Below are 20,952 nucleotides of genomic sequence, written 5' to 3' on the forward strand. Positions count from 1 at the left end.
GCTTCTGGAGGCAGGTTGCTCCACTGGTTAATTGTTCTCACTGTCAGGAAATTTCTCTTTAATTCCAGGTTGCTTCTCTTTTTGGTTAATTTCCATCCGTTGCTTCTTGTCCTGCCTTCAGGCGCTTTGGAGAATAGGTTGACCCCCCCCCTCTTCTTTGGGGCAGCCCCTGAGATATTTGGACTTCAACTCCCAGAATTCCCCAGCCAACAGTATATATAATTTGTTGAATTCCTCAAAACCTACATATTTCCAACTGTCAGAAACTTCCTGACAGTTAGAACAATTAACCAGTGGAACAACCTCCAGAAGCGGTGAATGCTCCAACACTGGAAGTTTTTAAGAAGAGACTGGACAGCCATTTGTCTGAAATGATACAGGGTTTCCTGCCTGAGCAGGGGGTTGGACTAGATGACCTCCAAGATCCCTTCCAACTTTATATTATTATTATTATTATTGTTATTGTTGTTGTTGTTGTTGTTGTTATTATTATTATTATTATTATTATTATTATTATTATTATTATTATTATTATTATTATTATTATTATTATTATTATTATTATTATTATTATTAATTGTACCATAGTATTATGTGATCCCTCTCTATAATTTTATTACGGTTAACCTTGTGCTCTATGCTGTATGCTAAATAAATAAGTACAGGAGTACTATATATGCTCTCTTAAGCTCCTTTTAAGAAAAAAAAGTCTGGTATAAACATAAAAAGAATGAAAACAAATTGTTTTTACCCTTCGCCTTGCCTTGATTAGCAAAGAAGGACTTGTTAATCCAAGTCCTTGGTATTTTACAAATTCAATTTGGAGCTTTCGAATGGACTAAGTTCCGTGAAATAAAGCAGAACAAGACCGTTGCATTCAGGTAATTTAATTCTAATTCTTCCCTGCATTTTTAGTAGTATATACTATCTTTTTCTTTTTCTTTACTCTTCTTCTAATTCTTCTTCTTCTAGTCTTATTTATTCCTTAAGAAAGGTAAAAGCATTGGAATGGCTTACCTGAGAAAAATAGACATAAATATCTAAATGTAATTAACTTTGAGAAAATCTGAATTTGAGGATATGGAAAATGGTTGCTGAGCCGTTGGGAGTACCACATGAAACAAGGAGATGATGAGACAAATCTTCAATGGATATTTTATTTATTTTTATTTTATTTTAATTCCATTTATATCCCGCCCTTCTCCGAAGACTCAGGGCGGCTTACAAGCTTAGCAGTAGCCTTCATTCTATGTATATGCCTGCTTATTAGGGCTTTCACACACACCCCAAGCGGCATTATTACAAAGTCAAGCTTAATTGCCCCCAACAATCTGGGTCCTCATTTTACCTACCTTGGAAGGATGGAAGGCTGAGTCAACCTGGAGCCTGGTGGGACTCGAACCTGCACTAATTGCAGGCAGCTGGTGTTACTTAAGGAGGCATCAGCCCACTGCTCCACCAAGGCTCTTTTTATGAAGGGGCAAAATCTTTTTACAAAGACATGATGTTTGATTTGTCTACTATATCCACAACATTTACAAGATTATTGGAAAGATTCTTTGATGCAACGGAATGTATGGATTGGAAGAGACGCTTGGCAAAAGAAGAGGGCAAAAGTGGGAATTGAGGAATTAGATGAGGGAATATTTAAAAATTAAACACTTGTTTGAATATCGGTGAAGAAATTAAAAGATTTTAGTTTAAGAGGGGTGAACTCTAAGTAAGACAGTATCTTTTTTTTTTCTTTTGTTTTTCAATATGAGGGAACTATAAAAATGTGTGGGGTGATTAACCTAAAGGAAATGTTTTAGATCTTTAAATGTAGTTGATTTTAAGAAAATTCCAATGGATAACTAAAAATGGGGAAAAAATGTTTTGAATAGGCTTAAAAGATCGTTAAGTGTGAAAAACGTTTGCAAGTTGCTTTTTTCCAGTGATGACTGCATTTATTAAATGGAACATTTAAAGATTAAACATAGGTTTAATTATGGGTAAAAAGAACAGAAAGAAATTGGAAATAAGTGTATACTAATTCAAGAGGGATACATATTTTAAGTAGTATATTATCTTTTTTTTCTCCTCTTTGTTTTCTCTTTTTCTTTCTCACATCTTTTCTTTTTCTATGTCTTTCTTTTGTGTCTTTCTCTTACTTATTTTTTAACATATGAAAATAAATTTAAATAATTTAAGGTAATTAATTCTGGGAAAATTTTAACCAGTAGGAATGTTTTGAACATTGTAGGGAAAATAAAATTTAAATAAGAATTGTAAACAGGATTTGTGACGAGGCAACCAAGGTGACCAGATAAAAAAGAAGCATGAGATTGATGAGATTATTATTGGTAGAAATTTTAGAAAAATCTTTATATTTAATTACCTATCAAATTAATAAGAATTGTATTAATTTAGGTTGCAAAGAGAATATTACTCAAAATCAAACAAAGTTATAATGTGGATTTTGGAATAGGGAAATTAACCGACTGATTACTTTGTAAATATAAACCCAGATAACACGCTGTTTACCAAATATCAAGATGTTTATATTTTAAAAAATCAATAAAATATATATTTTTAAAAAGAATGTCTTCAACACTGTGGGAAAAACAAACGAAAAACCAGGATCGATGAGTAGGCAACTAGAATGACTAGATAGAAAAGAAATATTATATTGCTGTGACTATTATCTCTAGAAATATTAGAAAAAAATTACACTCAGTTGTCATCTATCAAAACAAGAATGGTATTAACTTAAAGCTGGCGAAAGAGAACATTATGGGGAAAAAAGAGGAAATCAAGTAAAGCTATTATGTGGATTATATATCATAGAAACTAATTGTTAGTGAATGTTTTTTAAATGTAAACCCTGACAGCACACTGTTTACCAAATATTAAGGTGACCATGTTAAAAAAAAATCAATAAAATATATTATATAAAAAAAGTAATTATTCCCTTGACCATGGAGCTGTGTAAAATAGCTTTAATTGAAGTTATTTTATCTACGTTTCTCAGGATAGTAAGAGCAAGATGCAGATAACCCAAAGTGTACTTTACACCTGGCACCTGCACAGAAGCATCTTTTGGAAGCTAACGAGTAGTAACCTCCTTTGCAATTAAAATTATCTTGAGCGGACACAGACTTAAACCGTTCTCTACTCTTTCTACATTTGCCTCTGCTCTTATTATCAAAAAGGACCAAGGCCATCCTTCTAACACTGTTTCAGGAAAGGATAAGATGCTGTTTGTATTAAACATCTTTAACAGTGATATAATTCTACTTTTAAACTTTAATCTCTTCCTTCAGAGCTTTCCCTTTGTCCTTCTGACCTGTGCTTCAACGACATTGTCTCAGTAAAAAATTTTTTAAAGAATCCAAGATTAAAAAGAACCTTAATATTTTTTTTCCAAAGTTGGAAGATTAAGATTGTCTACAATAAGCAATGAACAAAGATTATGGGGTACAGATTTTTTTTTTTCTGATCAGATGGAACCATTTTATTTCTTTGAAGCACAATCTTGGAATGGTCTCATTTACTTCAAGTCAGGATATCCAGGTTTATGTAAATGCAGACAGTCCTCGACTTACAACAGTTCGCTTCATGACCAATCAAAGTTACAACTGCGTGAAAAAAGTGACGGGACCGTTTTGCACATTTACAACCGTTGCAGCATCCCCGTGATCACGTGATCAAAATTCAGATGCTTGGCAACTGACATGTACTTAGAACAGTTTGCAGTGTCCCGGAGTCACGGAATCCCTTTTTGTGACCTTCTGACAATCAAAGTCCGGGGGGGAGGGGGGGGAGCAAGATTCATTTAACAGCCGTGTCACAATCTTAACAACTGCAGTGGTTCACTTCACAATTGTGGCAAGAGAGGTCGTAAAATGGAGCAAAAGTCATTTAACCATTTGAGGGTCAATTGTGGTCGTACGTCGAGGACTATCGATAAAACAAAATTCATCCTTAACATATTTTCAAAAAAAAAGCTGCTTCATTCATAAGGATGAGTCGTGTGTGTGTGTCTGTGTGTGTGTGTGTGTGCAGGAGGGAACAAATGAGCTATTGTTGATATTAGGGGTTTCAGAAACACCGTTACCTTTTTTGGTGAAAAACTCCTTGGAATATTTTCCCAACATTGCGTATTTTCGAGGGATTTTTCCCAGCAGTTCAATGATCAATGCTATGTGATCTGGATAGGAGCACATTTCCAGCAAAACAGAAACATACAACAGTTTAATCAATACACGGCATGCACACAAGGACACCGGCCCGGATACAGACAGAAACAGACATGCTCGAAAACACGGGGGGGAGGCGAACATTGCTTGCCAAGTGATTTAGAAAAACCGGTCAAATCAGAGGGCCAGGCCACCGTTTGGGAAAGCGAAGTGCCCAATCCTTCATAGCTTTCCAGTCCTGTAATATATATATATATATATATATATATATTTCGGACATGGGAGTTTTGGGGGCCCTGAGCTGCAGGCAAGCAATTCGCCCTCCGCTTCTGTCTGCGCCGCGGCACCTTTAGAAAGAACAGGGACTACCTCTGCGGTTGAAGAATTCCCGAGAATATTTTCCAGAGAGAGCAAAGTGCCTTGGGATATTCCCTAGGAGCTCTATGATGTGTGCTATGTGGTCTATGGAGGAGAGAAACAAAGGACATCAGGAAGGGGAAGGGAGAGGAGAGGAGAGGAAGGGGGATAAAAGAAGAAGGGAGGAAAAACGGAATTAGTTTTTTTAAAAAAATCCAAAGAAGTTCTCAACACAAGTAATGCTTGGCGGGAAACCCAGGCGGAGGTTCCCGAGGCCCGGCAGAGGAGAATTCGGATATCGTTAGCGGCACTTAAAAAGAAAAGCAAAAAATAAAAAATAAAAAAAAAATAAGGGAGGCTCGTGTTACGGCACCGCCGAGGAGATTTCAAGCAAACAAGCGAGGGGTGTGGGGAGCTTCACCGAGGGAAATAGGACCTGCAGGGGGTCCTCAACTTACGACCTTTCGTTTACCCACAGTTCGGAGTTACAACGGCACCGAAAAAAGGGAATTATGGCCGGCTTTTCGCAGAGATGACCGTCCCTGCGTCCCTGTGGTCACGCCGTCAACCTTTGGACGCTGGCCAACTGACACGTGTTTATGACGGTCACGGTGTCCCGGGATCACGTGATCCCCTTTGGCGACTTTTTGCCGCCGGCTTCCGACAAGCAAAGTCGGTGGTGGTGGGGGGAATCAGATTCCCTGAACGACCGCATGATTCACTTAGCAAATGTGGCAAGAAAGGTCACAAAATGAGGCAAAACTCAGTTAACAGCTGCTTCTGTTGACAGCAGGGGGTGAGTTGAGGACCCCCTGTAAATCATTTAGTGATGACCGTATTTATCCAAAAGGAAGATAAGCCTGAATTTAAGACTTAATACCTTAATAATACTAACACACACACACACACACACACACACACACACACACACACACACACACACACACACACACCTCTGCCAGAAGCCAGGCTCCAAAAAGGGCAGAAAGGAAAGGAAAGGAAAGGAAAGGAAAGGAAAGGAAAGGAAAGGAAAGGAAAGGAAAGGAAAGGAAAGGAAAGGAAAGGAAAGGAGGAAAGGAGGAAAATAATATTAGCTGATCCCAAACATTTTGCCTAATATGTGTTTTGCAAAATGCTTTTTCCCCCCCCAGCTTGAAACGGCTGTTCTACAGCTGTGAACGAATTTCACAGAAATTATTCCAACATTATTCTACTAAATGATGTTTAAATAAGGGTTTGCTTGCTAGTGAGAAGGACGGAATATAAATTTAATCATAAAGAGATGATTCAGGTTTTCCCCACCGTGTCTTCTACATTTTATTTATATATATATATATATATATATCTTTGGTTATTTGGGTTTTTCCCCGCGTAGAACTAAAGGTGTAGGGGCGACGTTTCGACGGAATCCCATCCGTCATCATCAGGCTGGTGGCTTCTGCTTCCTTCTTAGGAAGGAAGCAGAAGCCACCAGCCTGATGATGACGGATGGGATTCCGTCGAAACGTCGCCCCTACACCTTTAGTTCTACGCGGGGAAAAACCCGAATAACCAAAGATCCACATACGAACACCCGCGAAAACCTCAGAAAACAAATATATATATATATATATATATATATATATATATATATATATATATATATATATATATATATATATATATATATATATATATATATATATATATATATATATATATATATATTCGCGGGTGTTTGTTTGTATGTATATCTTTGGTCATTCGGGTTTATTCCCACGTAGAATTGAAGGTGTAAGAGCAACGTTTCGACGAAATCTCATCCGTCTTCCTCAGGCTGGTGGCTTCAGCTTCGTTCTTCTGGGAGAAGAAGAAGAAGAAGAACGAAGCTGAAGCCACCAGCCTGAGGATGACGGATGAGATTTCGTCGAAACGTTGCTCTTACACCTTCAAATACGGCCAAATGTCCCCAAAACTGGGAGTTCGGCATTCGGTATCTAGTCGTGTCCCGAGATGCGCCACATGGTGGCAGGTTTTGTATCCAAGCTGTACAATTTCAATCTTCTCTCTCTCTCTCTCTCTCTCTCTCTCTCTCTCTCTCTCTCTCTCTCTCTCTCTCTCTCTCTCTCTCTCTCTCTCTCACACACACACACACACACACACACACACACACACAGAGAGATGCAGGTCTTACGGGAGAGGGCAGGAATCCCCTCTCAAGAATTAGGGAGGGGAAAAAATCATGTCTGCAGAAGGGAGCGGCTTACAGTTAGCATTGGCATTTTCAAAGAGGAGAGAGGAAAATGTGGTGTTCATATTTTGAAAATGAAACTTGTTTTTCACATTCGCTGAAGTCGCAAAGGCTCAAAGCACGCCCAGGTATTGAAAAGGCACCTACCCTCATCTCTCGAATAGTCCTCGCCGGAATGTGGTTCAAAGAGATAGTCTCCAGTTGCCAACTCAAAGGCCTGGGATTTAAAAAAGAGGGGGTGGGGGGGGAAAGGATATTTTAGCGGAGGATACGTTTTCGGCCTCGTGCAAGAGTCCCAGGCTAACGATAGTTTGCTTAGTGACCGTTCGCAGTTGCAACATTGCGGAAAAAAGTGACCTGTGGCTGTTTTTCACCCTTATAACTATTACCGCGTCCCCAGCGGTGGGATGCAGCCGGTTCGCAGCAGTTTGTCAGAAGGAGTAGCTAAATTTGGCTGAGTTCTGAGAACCGGCTGAACGCACACTGCTTCCGCAACTCCAGTCTAGGCCTCGGAGGCTCGGAGGCGGCCTCCCAGGCCTAGAACAGCCCAACAGAAGTTTAGTTTAGTTTAGTTTTATTGGATTTCTATACCGCCCTTCTCCCTAGGGACTCAGGGCGGTTCACAGGGCATATATAAATAGGTATACAAAAATTAAAAGAAAATTAAACTATGCCCAATTAAAATATAACAATAATGAAATAATAAAACCAATTAAAAACCCAAATTCCCCTTCAGGCCAGACCAGCTAACTCAAACAAGTGGGTCTTCAACCCGCGACGGAAGGATCGGAGGTCCGATGCCATCCGGAGCTCAACCGGCAGTTGGTTCCAAAGTGCCGGGGCACCCACAGAGAAGGCCCTCCCCCTGGGGGCCACCAGTCGACATTCCCTGACTGGAGGCACCCTGAGGAGGCCCTCTCTGTGGGCACGCACAGGGCAGAGGGGAGTTGACGCCGGCAGCAGGTGGTCCTCGAGGTATCCCGGACCCATGCCAGAAGTGTATGGACGCCACTTCCGGAAGTCCGTTCTAGGCCTCAGAGGCCTGGAGGAGGCCTTCCAAGCCTAGAACAGCCCAGCGGAAGTGCGTGGATGCCACTTCCGGAAGTCCGTTCTAGGCCTCGGAGGCCTGGAGAAGGCCTTCCAAGCCTAGAACAGCCCGGCGGAAGTGCGTGGATGCCACTTCCGGAAGTCCGTTCTAGGCCTCGGAGGCCTGGAGAAGGCCTTCCAAGCCTAGAACAGCCCGGCGGAAGTGCGTGGATGCCACTTCCGGAAGTCCGTTCTAGGCCTCGGAGACCTGGAGGAGGCCTCCCAGGCCTAGAACGGCCAGCCGGGAGTGCGTGGATGTAACTTCCCAAAGTCCGTTCTAGACCTCGGAGGCCCAGGCCTGCATCCAATAAAAGAACCGGTTGTTCAGGTATTTGAATCCCACCACTGGGCAAAACTCACTTAATAAATGTCTCACTTAGCAACAGAAATGTTGGGCTCCATTGTGGTCGTAATTCGAGGACTGTCCTACAGTGTGAAGCCTTGTTTACAGAGTTTTATGATGCAAGCGAACATTTCTATAAAGAGCAGCTGCTGGATTCCAATACGAAGACCAGGATTAGCTTTCTAAATGGGGATTTAAAAGAAGCTTCCCAGAAAATCTGAACGTACAACGGAGATCGCAACTAAGAACGGTCGCTAAATGAACTCCTGTTAAGTCGAGGACTACCTGTATGTGGTGCATCCTCCTTGCTGTGGGTGAGCGTGAAAATGGAGGCTTTAACCAGTGGAACAGCCTGCCACCAGAAATCGTGGGCGCTCCATAATTGAGAATTTTAAGAAGAGGCTAGACCAGGGGTGGGGAACCTTGGCTCTTTTATGACACGTGGACTTCAACTCCCAGAATTCCTGAGCCAGCATGGCTCAGCTTGGAAACCTCTCCCTTTCCCCTCAGCGTGGCTGGCTCAGGAATTCTGGGAGTTGCAGTCCACAAGTCCTAAAGGAGCCAAGGTTCCCCACCCCTGGGCTAGACAGTCACTTGTCTGAGATGGTCTAGTTTCTCCTGCTTGAGCAGGGGGCTGGACTGGAAGACCTCCACGGTCCCTTCCAGCTCCATTCTATTCTAAACTTGGAATGGAACTCAGATTTCTCAAAGGCTGTTGGCCTTAATTGTAGGGTGGGTTATTTCTCTTAAGCTATCCTGCAATTATCTGAAGAATTGTCTGTGTGTGTGTGTGCGTGCGTGTGCGCGCGCACGCGTGCCAGAACAGGTCTATAAATAAAAATGCATTAAGGAAAACTATCTTGTGGGTCTCTACCCTCCCAACGGTGAGCCAATGAATGCACAATGCAACAATACACACGTGATGGGAGAGATAGTTACCACTGCTCTGGATCTAATCCGGAGAGGATGAATAAAAGACAAATAACTGAAGCACATTCTCGGTCTAATTCTCATCCAGCAGTCGCTAGCCAGTTCTTCTATTTCCATGGATTTCCCCCCCACACACACACTCTCCCCGAGGAACTAAGCAAAAAACACAACTTGCATGCAAAGCCACACTCTTGCTTTACAGATAGTCCTCAGTTTACGACCGTTTGTTGGGCCCGTTGCTAAGCGAGACAGCGGTGAAGTGATATTTTGCCCCACTTTACGGCCTCTCGACGTTTTCTGGTTCAAATTTAGTTCTCGTGGGGCAGTGATCCCCTTAAACACTGCGGCAAGGATGGCTGTATTTCAATTTATGGCCTTTCTCTCCACGGTTCTTAAGTGAATCGTGGCGGTTGTGAAGTCAAGTCACACGGTTCTTAAGCGAATCTGGCTCCCCCCCCCAATTGACTTTGCTTCTTGGAAGGTTGCAAAAGGGGGATCACGTCTCACACACACACACACACACACCCACACACACACACACACACCAGGACAGGGAAATTGCCGAGCATCTAAATTTGGATCACGTGGGGATGGTACGACGGTCATTAAGTGTGAAAAATGTTCACAAGTCACTTTTTTACAGTGATGGAATGGTCACGAAATGAACTGTTGTAAGTTGAGGACTTCCTGTGTTATGGCAGCAATTACAATGATGCAGTCCTCGCAATAAAGGAGAATACTTGTAGCTCAGGATTGAACGGTGTGTTTGTGTGTGGGGGGGGTCCTTCCTGCTCTCTGAACTTGCTTGTTTTCTTGCAGACGTTTCATCACCTAACTAGATAACATCATCAGTGCTGAGGAGGAGGAGGAGGAGGAGGAGGAAGACCACACCTGGAATACTGCAGCCAATTTTGGTCACCATATCACAAAAAAGATGTTGAGAGTTTGGGAAAAAATCACAGAAGAGCAACTAAGAAGATGAAAGGCCTGGAGACTAAAACATACGAAGAACGGCTGCGGGATTTGGGAATGGCTAGTCTAGAAATTAAAAGACGCTTGCTCCTGGGCAGGAAAGCCATGGCAAATCTAGACAGCAGACTAAAAAGCAGAGACATCACCCTGTCAACAAAAGTGCGTATAGTCAAGGCTGTGGTCTTCCCAGTTGCAATGTATGGCAGTGAAAGTTGGACCATAAGAAAGGCTGAGCGCCAAAGAATTGAAGCCTTTGAACTATGGTGCTGGAGAAGACTCCTGCGAGTCCCTTGGACTGCAAGGCGATCAAACCGGTCAGTCCTAGAGGAGATCAACCCTGACTACTCTTTAGAAGGCCAGATCCTGAAGTTGAAACTCAAAGACTTTGGCCACCTAATGAGGAGGAAGGACTCACTGGAGAAGAGCCTAATGCTGGGAAAGGTTGAGGGCAAGAGAAGAAGGGGACGACAGAGAACGAGGTGGCTGGATGGAGTCACTGAAGCAGTAGGCATGAGCTTAAATGGACTCCAGCAGATGGTAGAGGACAGGAAGGCCTGGAGGAACATTGTCCATAGGGTCGCGATGGGTCGGACACGACTTCGCAACTAACAACAACAACAAGTCTAGAGAAAAGAAGAAATAGGGGAGACACGATAGCAGCATTCCAGTATCTGAGGGGCTGCCACAAGGAAAGAGGGGGTCAATTTATTCCCCAAAGCCCCAAAGGGAAGGACGAGAAATAATGGTTGGAAGCTGATCAAGGAGAGAAGCAACCTGGAATTAAGGAGAAACTTCTTGACAGTGAGGAAAATCAACCAGTGGAACATCTTGCCACCAGAAATTGTGGGCGCTCCATCACTGGAGTTTTTTAAGAAGAGCCTGGACAATCACCTGACTGAGATGGTATAGGACCTCCTGCTTGAGCAGGGGGCTGGACTAGAAGACCTCCAAGGTCCCTTCCAGCTCTATTCTATTCTACAGAGTGACCTTGGACAGCAAGGGCTAATGAAGATGCTATGAATGGCATCTCTTGAGGATTCTGGCAGGTCCTTGTGACTTTAAGTGAGAGTAAACTGGACATTCTAGGAGATGAGTCACTTAGGGACCGCAGAACCAAACATACCGAGGACAGCGCCAGGACACAAAGAAAAGGACAGCAGCCTCCCAGCCATTTGAGTGTGTTTGAGTATTCCAGTATTTGAGGGGTCGCCACAAAGAAGAGGAGGTCAACCTATTCTCCAAAGCACCAGAGGGCAGGTCAAGAAACAACGGATGGAAACTGCTCAAGGAGAGAACCAACCTGGAACTAAGGAGAAAGCTCCCAACAGTGAGGACAATTAACCAGTGGAGCAGCTTGCCACCAGAAGTTGTGGGTGCTTCATCACTGGAGGTATTTAAGGAGAGACCGGACAGACCCTTGTCTGAAATGGTATAGGGTCTTCTGCTTGACTAGGGTGTTGGACTAGAAGACCTCCAAGGTCCCTTCCGGCAATATCCTGATTGATCGATTAAAACCAATGGAAGTGCTGCCTCGACATCCAATGAAGTCTGCAGTCATCGGGCAGACAACATCCCAAAGATGCTTTTCCATGAGGCGTTTCGCTTCTCATCCAAGAATGAGATGGCTGAGAATCTGCACAGACACTAGACAACACATTGTCTTCTCCGCCGTATGAGCCACCGGGAAGAGCCCAGAACAGATTCCGCTGTTGCAGGGTAAGTTTCAAAAGCGGGATTTGTTCTGCTGCCAATTTAGATGCGTGCCTGACATCGTGAGGGAGACGCCTGGAGGTGCCTTCTGGGACAAATGTCTTTGATTCTGTTGAGTGGGAGGTATGTGTGAACTCGAAGCTTCGGAGGCAGCTTGCTCTCCTTCGGAGATGACAACTTTCTTCCACGAAAGTGGTTACAACGCCGTGGAGTTATAACAAATCTGAGTTTGGTGGTGAATTCCTACAGGCTGTAACTTCTGAGCTCAGCCACGGCCGTGGTTACTTTGTTGTACTAAACCAGGTCACCCTCCCCCGCCCTGAGCCGTTAGGTCACCACGTCAAAGCTACGGGTAGTCCTCGACGTACGACCACGATTGAGCCCAAAATTTACGTCTCTAAGTTGAAACACTTCGGCGAATTTTGCCCCGCTGTACGACTTTTCAGGCCAGGGTTGCGAAGGGAATCACTGCCGCCGTTAGCTTAAGTAACCCGGTTGTTAAGTCAGTCTGGCTTCCCCCACTCACTCTTGCTTGTCGGAAGGGCCCCGAGACGCTGCAACCGTCCTAAACAGAAGTCCGCTGCCCAGCGTCCGAATTTTGATCACGTGACCGTGGGGGAGGGGAATATGCTGCAAAGGTTGTATGTGTGAAAAACGGTCCTAAGTCGTTTTTCCTGGTGCCGCTCTAACTTTGAAAGGTCGCTAAACGGAGCGTGGTTAAGTAAGTCGAGGACTACCTGTACGTCCTTATCAGGTTGGTCAAACTACGGCAAAGCTTCCGACGTCTTGCTTCGCTGAAAATATTCTTTTAAAAAAGTCAGGGAGATGTACAGAGGCGTATCTGCCTTGGAAAGAGCCCCCGTCGTAGAACACAGTCAAGCAAGAAATGTCACGTCCCTGGCATTTGTAACCTTAAGAGAGTCTTCCCAAACCTCACCGTAGGAGAAACGTATCGTTACGGCAAGTCTTCTCTGTAAAAGCTTGAGGTTGCTTATCCCCCCCCACCCCCCACCCTGTATTTCTCCCTGGGACTTAAATGGCAGGGGCTTTAAATGACAGACCCTCAGCGTCAGCAATCCTCGAGAGACTGCGTCAGTGAAGGTATTAGCGCAGAATTAGACGGATTAAATCGCACGGAGGAATCACACCGGAAATTGCAATGCCCAGCTATAATTGCTTAAGCTACTGACATTTCAAATCACCTATAACTACGAAGATAAAGGTAAGGTAAGGCAAGGCAAGGCAAGATAAGGCAAGATAAGATAGGATGAGATGAGATGAGATGATATAAGATGGAAACTCATCAAGGAGAGAAGCAACCTAGAATTAAGGAGAAACTTCCTGACAGTGAGAACAATTAATCGGTGGAACAACCTGCCTCCAGAAGATGTGAATGCTCCAACACTGGAAGTTTTTAAGAAGAGACTGGAGAGCCATTTGAGCAGGGGGTTGGACTAGATGGCCTCCAAGGTACCTTCCAACATCATCACCATCATCACCATCACCACCATTATTATTATTATTATTATTATTATTATTATTATTATTATTATTATTATTATTATTATTATCATAAGATACAAGATATAAGATAACCTTTATTGTCATTTTTTACTGTGGGCACACTGGCACACACTAAAAATGAAGTTCTGTTGCCTGCTCTCAAAAGTGCACACGTACATAACACACATATAAACATGCTATATACAACATATGTACCCACACCCTCATAAATACGTGTACATATTCATCACTGTCCACCTTGAATACATAGCGGGAAAAAGGAAGCGTTGGGAGTCCACAAGGTTAACGCTGTATGGAACAAAACTGTGACCAAATCTGGAGGTGCTGCTTCGGATATCACGGAGCCCCCTCCTCCCAGAAGTCAACAAGGAAAACCACGTCATGAAGAGGGTGTGTAGTGTCCCGGATAATCCTGGGGACCCTGCTCAGGCATCGTTTCTATGCCACGTCCTGGATGGGAGGCAGAGAACTGCCAGTGATCTGCCGTCCTCACCACTCTCTGCACCGCCTTCCTGTCTGAAGCAGGGATGCTTCCAAACCAGGGGCAGAAATCGTCATATTATTATTGTGTTTCTGATTCAAAGGCAAGGAAAGAAGAAAACGTGGTTCTTACCATACATGCTGTACTCCAGATATCAGCGGGTGTGCTGTAACCTGCTCCTATTAAAACTTCAATCGATCTATACTGTCGGGTCTGGATATCTTCCGTAAAATGTTTATGCTAAAAAAAAACAAAAACCCAGAAAAGGCAGACATTTCATTACAAAACGCTCAACATTCGGCTACGAGACCAATCCGCAAAGCTGTAGACATTTTTTTAACTACACTTACCACCCAGCACGCATTTCCCAGGTCGGCAATTTTAACTCTAATTTTATCCGCGTTTCTCGGATCCAAAGGATTCACCAGCAGATCGGCAGCCCGAGTTTTTACTATTAGGAAGGAAGAAATACAGAGTTAACGTTCAGAGCGGGTAATCCAATATTCATTTAAAGAAACGAGAAGAATTGGGTAGAGCAAAAATAGCCGATGTCTTCGCCATCTTTTAAAAAAAAAAGAATTCAAAATACGCACGACGATATTTTTTTAAAAAAGGAGACACCAATTATTAGCCTAATGTGGTGTAAATTACAACATCAAACACAATTTTTGAACAAGGCTAACAACCTAAATAATTGTCCGGGGGGGGGGGGAAATCCAATGTAATATATTCGCTTTTAGCAATGGTGTTTTTTTTTCTAACCTCTTTTGCATTTCTTTCTATCTCTCCAGAATGTCTCTGCAGATTCTCAGTCATCCAGGTCCGAATTGTCCCAAAGGTGCTTTTTTCTGGAGGCAACTGGACCGTCTGGTTTTTCTCGGAAGACATTTCGCTTCTCTCCCAAGAAGCTTCTTCGGCTCTGACTGGATAGTAACATAAATACAAATCTTCCATTCCCCCACCCTACAGTCAGAGCCGAAGAAGCTTCTTGGACAAGGAGCGAAACGTCTTCCCAGAAAAGCAAAACAGTCCAGTCGCCTCCTCGGCATCTCTCTCCAGAACAAACCACACACAGCGAAGTAAGATTATTATTATTATTTTTTAATTCAGTTTAAATACAACATAGGCATACACTCAGAAGGGTTGCAAATGGGGATTGCAGGACCCCCCCACCCCCCCACCCGTCGTAAATACATGCCAGCTGACAAGCGCTCAAATTTTGATCACGTGAACGCAGGGGGAGGGGGGGGCTGCAATGGTTGCAAATGTAGAAAAATGGACGTGGGCGGCTTTTTTCCCCAATGCCTTTGTAACCTGAAATGGTCATGAAACGAATAGCTGTAAGTCAAGGACTAACTGCACTGCTTCTGCTACCAACATTATCGTCACCTAGCTACCCAGTGGTGGGATTCAAATATGTGAACAACCGGTTCTCTGCTTGGATGCCGCTTCCGGAAGTCCGTTCTGGGCGCGGGCAGCAAAAAATTAGCTACCAGAGTTTTGCTAAACTGGTGCGAACCGGCTGAATCCCACCATTGTATCTATCTATCATCTATCTATCCGTCCGTCCGTCCGTCCGTCCGTCCATCCGTCTGTCCGTCCATCCGTCCAGTGGTGGGATTCAAATATGTGAACAACCGGTTCTCTGCATGGATGCTGCTTCCAGAAGTCCATTCTGGGCTACCAATTCTGCCAAACTGGTGCAAACTGGCTAAATCCTTGGTGGAGCTAGAGCCTTGGTGGAGCAGTGGGCTAATGCCTCCTTAAGTAACACCAGCTGCCTGCAATTAGTGCAGGTTCGCGTCCCACCAGGCTCAAGGTTGACTCAGCCTTCCATCCTTCCCAGGTAGGTAAAATGAGGACCCAGATTGTTGGGGGCAATAAGCTGACTTTGTAATAATGCCGCTTGGGGGGGGCGAAAGCCCTAATAAGCAGGCATATACATAGAATGAAGGCTATTGCTAAGCACATTGATTTGTGCTTCTTAGATTGTAAGCCGCCCTGAGTCTCCAGAGAAGGGCGGGATATAAATGGGATTAAAAAATAAATAAATCCCACCACCATCTACTTCTGCAGAAGCCACCTGGGGCCATTGGTGGTCCTTACTATGCCAAATTGGGGCAGCACCTCACAACACAGCTTCATACTTAGCAGACAACTTGACCAGACCAGAGGTCTCCAACCTTTTGGGCACCGAGGACCGGTTCCGTGGAGAGAGGGTTTTCCGTGGACCGGAGGGGGGCGTGGTTTTGTGTGCTGCCTGCATCCCGCGGATGGGGCTTTGCTTGTTTGTGCGGACCGGTTGCTGGCGTGTTGCGGACCAGGACCGGTCCACGGACCGGGGGTTGGGGACCCCCGGATCAGACATCTCTCAATGAAGAATGATATCCACCAGCCTATTTTTCGTTTCCCTCTAAATCAAGCACCACTTAGGGTTTTCCAAGATATTTGAAATGTCTTCAGAAATTACAGGTAGTCCTCGATTTACAACGGCTCCTTTAGTGACCGTTCAAAATGACGACGGCGCTGAAAAAAAAAGGTGACTTCTGACCGTTTTACACAGTTAAGACCTTTGCAGCATCCTGTGATCAAAATCCGGATGCTTGGCAATTGGTTCATACTTATGACCGTGGCTGTCTCCTGGGGCTTGCTTGCCAGAAGGTTGCAAAAGGGGATTACATCACTCACACACACACACACGGGACACTGCAAGAGTCAGGAGTCAGTTGCCAAGCGGTTGAATTTTGATCATGTGACCATGGGGAAGGTTGCGACGGTTGTTAAGTGTGAAAAACGGTCGTAAGTCACTTTTTTCCCCAGTGCCGTTGTGACTAACAGTCACTAAACAAATGGATTTGTAAAACTGCCCTGCAAATGCAAGACAACCAATTATCTCAACACTGAACATTTAGAGAAGGAAGTGTAGATGAAGGAGTAATCTGTGGAAAAATATTCCACAAGTCTTTATCTCCCTTACTCTCTGTCTGTCTATCTATCTATCTGTCTAGCCAGCCAGCCAGCCATCTGTCTCTCTAGCCATCCATCCATCCATCCATCCATCCATCCATCCATCCATCCATCCGTGTATCTATTATCTATCTATATCTCTGTCTCTCTCTCTCTCTCTGTATCTATCTATCTGTGTATCTATCTGTCTGTGTATCTCTCTCTCTCTCTCTCTCTCTCTCTCTCTCTCTCTCTCTCTCTCTCTCTCTCTCTCTCTCTCTCTCTCTCTGTATTGCTCCATTTACAATTTTGAGGAAACAATGATTTCCAAGATTTATAAATTATATTATTATATATTTAACGTAATCTGAATCTTTAAGCGTACTGCTCAGCGGCTGAAAATTAGTTCGCTCTTCTCTCTTGTCTTCCTTCTCATTTCCCCACTTCTCCTTTTATTCATTTTTGGATTAAAAAAAAAAGGTGTGGGCTAAGGTTGCCGTGGTTCAAGAACAGTTGAGTTGTCTGCTCCTAGAGGAGTTGCATGTTCGCAAAGGTCAGATGCTCCAGGAAGAAAAAAAAAATGACCCAAAATAAATAAATAAATAAATAAATAAATAAATAAATAAATAAATAAATAAATAAATAAATCAAATCCCATTAACTTTATCCAAAGCTCGCTTTCCTGTTCTCGCTACAGAAATAAAATGTTTTGGAAGCCAAGCTGTCATCGATCCCACTCATCTGATCCAACAGAGGGTTGCGAAGCGAGGCCAAAAGCATGCAACGCTGTGATAAACCATATTTGCTGCTCTCCACACACCCCCCCACTTTGGCTGCTAATGTTCTAGGACTCCTGTAGCTTCTCATTTTCTTCTCTCGTTATTATCAACAGATTGCTTCCTAAGTTAATTTCGTCTCTTCGGTTTTCCAAGAATTCAGCTACTTTCTTGTTATCTCACTGGAGATCTCGCGCCGCAGTGGGCTAGACAAGAAGTCAAATATCCTTCAACGATTTATTCTGCAAAAGAAAAAGAAGAAAAAAACCCCACCAAAATATCATCTTATGCATCAGAGGTAATGAAAAACAGACAGAAATCTATAAAGAGGCATTTCTCCCACTTGGCTGACCATCAGGGCCCAAATCGTGCCACAGAGATCAACTGATGCTTCTGCAGATCTAGACTCTGTGGCGTATAATGTACGTGGGTATATGCGTAGTTCCGTATTTAGTTATTTATTTTTGTCGTATTTATGTGGGGCACATCGGAGGCGGTGACCCTTTCTTTGAGAGCTGTGCACAACAAAAATTTCATTTTAACATACGGCGATTAGTGTACATTCAGAGTGATAATAAAGTTATCGTTCACATTCATTACTCATATATAACTAAATAAATAAATAACTATTCAAAGGTTATATATGTTTTCATAGGTTTTCAGCCTGCTACGTGTTTCTATTCTGTATTCTTCAGAGCAACATTATGCTTAGCCCAAAATATGTGAGGAAAATGTATTATGGCCTTCCAAGCCAAAACATATCTACACCTATGTTGTATGTTTAAATGTGTGTTATTTATGTGTACAATTTGAGAGCAAGCAACTAAATTTCATTTTTAATGGGTGCCATTGTGCCCACAGTAAAAAAAATGACAATAAAGATTATCTATCTATCTATCTATCTATCTATCTATCTATCTATCTATCTATCTATCTATCTATCTATCTATCTATCTATCTATCTATCTATCTATCTATCTAGAATTTTAAATGTATCTATATGTATCTATCCAGAATTTTATATCTATATCTATCTATCTATCTATCTATCTATCTATCTATCTATCTATCTATCTATCTATCTATCTATCTATCTATCTATCACCTATTGTAACATTCTTAACTGACCCCAAATTCCCTTCCTATTAAAATACCTATTTCAAAGTTTAAGGCTAACAAAGCAACTGAACAGTGTTGAAAAGCAACAACTTACCTATGTTTCATGGTGGAACGTCGATTTGAGAGCGAAGCTGAGATTACTTTGAGTAGACAATGTGGCTTATTTAAGTCTCTCCCAGTTGCTCATTTGTGTGTCGCCGGCTCAATTCATTACAGGAACTTGAGTGGATAAATGCTTTGTCTTTGCAAGGTCATGAAATGGAGAGACTCATCAAAAGAATTTCAGTTGTTTGGTGTGTTGTTGTTGTTTGAATTACTGTTAACAACCACAAAGCTGCATAAATCTGAAAGATATTTTCACTCTTGATCCTGGTGTGGAATCGATTGTTACAAATATCACAATTCGATATCGGGGAGCGGTAGCAGCTAAGAGGATTTTCCCACCAACGAACATGAGAAAGAGTACAACTCAAATTCCACAATTAACAAATTAATTACAGGATAATCCTTCCGGTCCAGCTGTCTCTTCTTTTTCCTTTTTTTTTTTACTTTAAAATGGAAGGCACCGCTTCGTCGTCCTCGTTGTTTTGTTTGTTGGAATGGAGGAACACAAATCTGTACTTCTTGCCTCCAAAATTATAATTAAACCATCAGAGAAGTGTATAAAGGAGAGCAGCCTTTTGGAATGACTTGTGTCATTGTTACGCTGATTGACATTAAAGACAAGATTTATAGCCTTTAAGGGAACACCGGCCTGTCTGGTATTATTGCAAATATCCCATTTTGCAATGTACCTTTTTTTTTTAAATGTACCTCGTTTTAGAACTTCTGTTGTGATAAACATGTAATCCGTATAATTTGGGGTCTGTGTGTATCCAGCGTCAGTACTTGACCACGTCTATTATTGTATTCAGGAACCCTCACTGTACACTGTAGTATCCTTGGTGTACGACCACAATTAAGCCCCAAGTTTCCATTGCTGAGGGAGACGGTTGTTAAGGGAATTTTGCTCCTTTTTACGACCTTTCTTGCCAAAGTTGTTAAGTGAATCGGTGCAGTTGTTCACTTAGTAAGCAGGTGGTTAAGCGAATCTGGCTTCCCCATTGACTCTGCTTGTTGAGACCGTCACCAAAGGGGATCACATGACTCATAAATATGAGTCAGTGGTCAAGGATCTGATTTTGGGGGGATCATGTGACCAGCGAGGGGCTGCAACGGTCGTAACTGTGAAAACAGTCGTAAGTCATTTTTTTCTGTGCCGTTATAATTTCACTAGACAAACCGTCGTTACGTTGAGGACTATTCGCACCGTGATATAGACAGAAAGGCATTTGAGGGGACTGGAGGCTAAAACATATAAAGAACGGTTGCTGGAATTGGGTATGTCTAGTTTTAATGAGAAGGACTAGAGGTGGCATGATAGTAGCGTTTCAGTATCTCAGGGGCTTCCCCAAAGAAGAGGGAGTCAATCTATGCTCCAAAGCACCTGAAGGCAGGACAAGAAGCAACGGATGGAAACTAACCAAGGACAGAAGCAACCTAGAACTAAGGAGAAACTTCCTGATAGTTAGAACCTTAGATAGTTAGAGTCCTTCGGGAAAGGGCGGTATATAAATCTAAATAAAATAAATAAATAAATAAATAAATAGAACAATTAACCAGTGGAACAACCTGCCACCAGAAGCAGTGAATGCTCCCACACTGGAAGTTTTTACGAAGAGACTGGACAGCCATTTGTCTGAAATGATACAGGGTTTCCTGCCTGAGCAGGGGGTTGGACTAGATGACCTCCAAGGTCCCTTCCAACTTTATTATTATTATTATTATTATTATTATTATTATTATTATTATTATTATTGTTGTTGTTGTTGTTGTTGTTGTTGTTGTTGTTGTTGTTGTTGTTGTTATTATTATTATTATAGCAGCAAAGGAAGCATTCTGCAGTGTGAGCTTTAACAACGCACAAATTTGCTGAATATGGCCAGATTCCTATTCTTTCTTTTCGCATTAAGCCTGGGCTAGCCCTTCTGCATCAGGGAATGTGTGTGTCTCTCACTCAGAGATGTTGGTGTAGCCATTGCATTTATTCTCCCGCGCATGTTAACTTTCTGGCTGGGGGGAGGGGGAGGGGGGCGCACAAACTAGAAGGAAGCCGGATGAATCATTCAAAAATGAATGGGCTCATAAAAAAACACGTTACAGCCCCTAAACTGCTCAAACACTTTCATGCTCATTACCCAGACAAACCTGATTAACCTATTATTCTCTTTTTTCCTCCCTATTTTATCATTTTTTGTCTC

General features: G+C 42.8%; 1 protein-coding gene and 1 long non-coding RNA gene across 11 annotated transcripts in view; both read right to left on the reverse strand.

The window, feature by feature from the left end:
- Positions 1–20,952, reverse strand: part of SRPK2 (SRSF protein kinase 2) — a 136,427-nt gene that overhangs the window by 6,643 nt on the left and 108,832 nt on the right. For 4 of the 10 annotated variants that reach the window (XR_014026942.1, XM_081331310.1, XM_081331311.1 and 1 more), the window contains 5 exons: positions 14,162–14,262; positions 13,944–14,051; positions 6,913–6,982; positions 4,548–4,640; positions 4,097–4,189 (listed from right to left, as the gene is read on the reverse strand). Coding sequence is in view for 8 of the 10 variants with exons in the window: in XM_081331310.1 (XP_081187436.1) it covers positions 4,097–4,189; positions 4,548–4,640; positions 6,913–6,982; positions 13,944–14,051; positions 14,162–14,262 (465 nt within the window). In the remaining 2 variants the exon portion in view is untranslated. Of the gene's footprint in view, positions 1–1,080; positions 2,646–4,096; positions 4,641–6,912; positions 6,983–13,943; positions 14,052–14,161; positions 14,263–20,952 lie in introns of those variants that run through there. The other 6 variants (XM_081331312.1, XM_081331316.1, XM_081331313.1 and 3 more) reach the window with 4 other exon arrangements.
- On the reverse strand, positions 17,078–19,273 carry LOC308670123. The gene is made up of 2 exons (XR_014026952.1): positions 18,747–19,273; positions 17,078–17,775 (listed from the first exon to the last, which is right to left on the reverse strand). It is a non-coding gene; the product is annotated as an uncharacterized lncRNA (long non-coding RNA).

This window comes from Vipera berus, assembly GCF_964194415.1.
Source record: "Vipera berus genome assembly, chromosome: 6".
In the NCBI taxonomy this organism is placed as follows: domain Eukaryota; kingdom Metazoa; phylum Chordata; class Lepidosauria; order Squamata; family Viperidae; genus Vipera; species Vipera berus.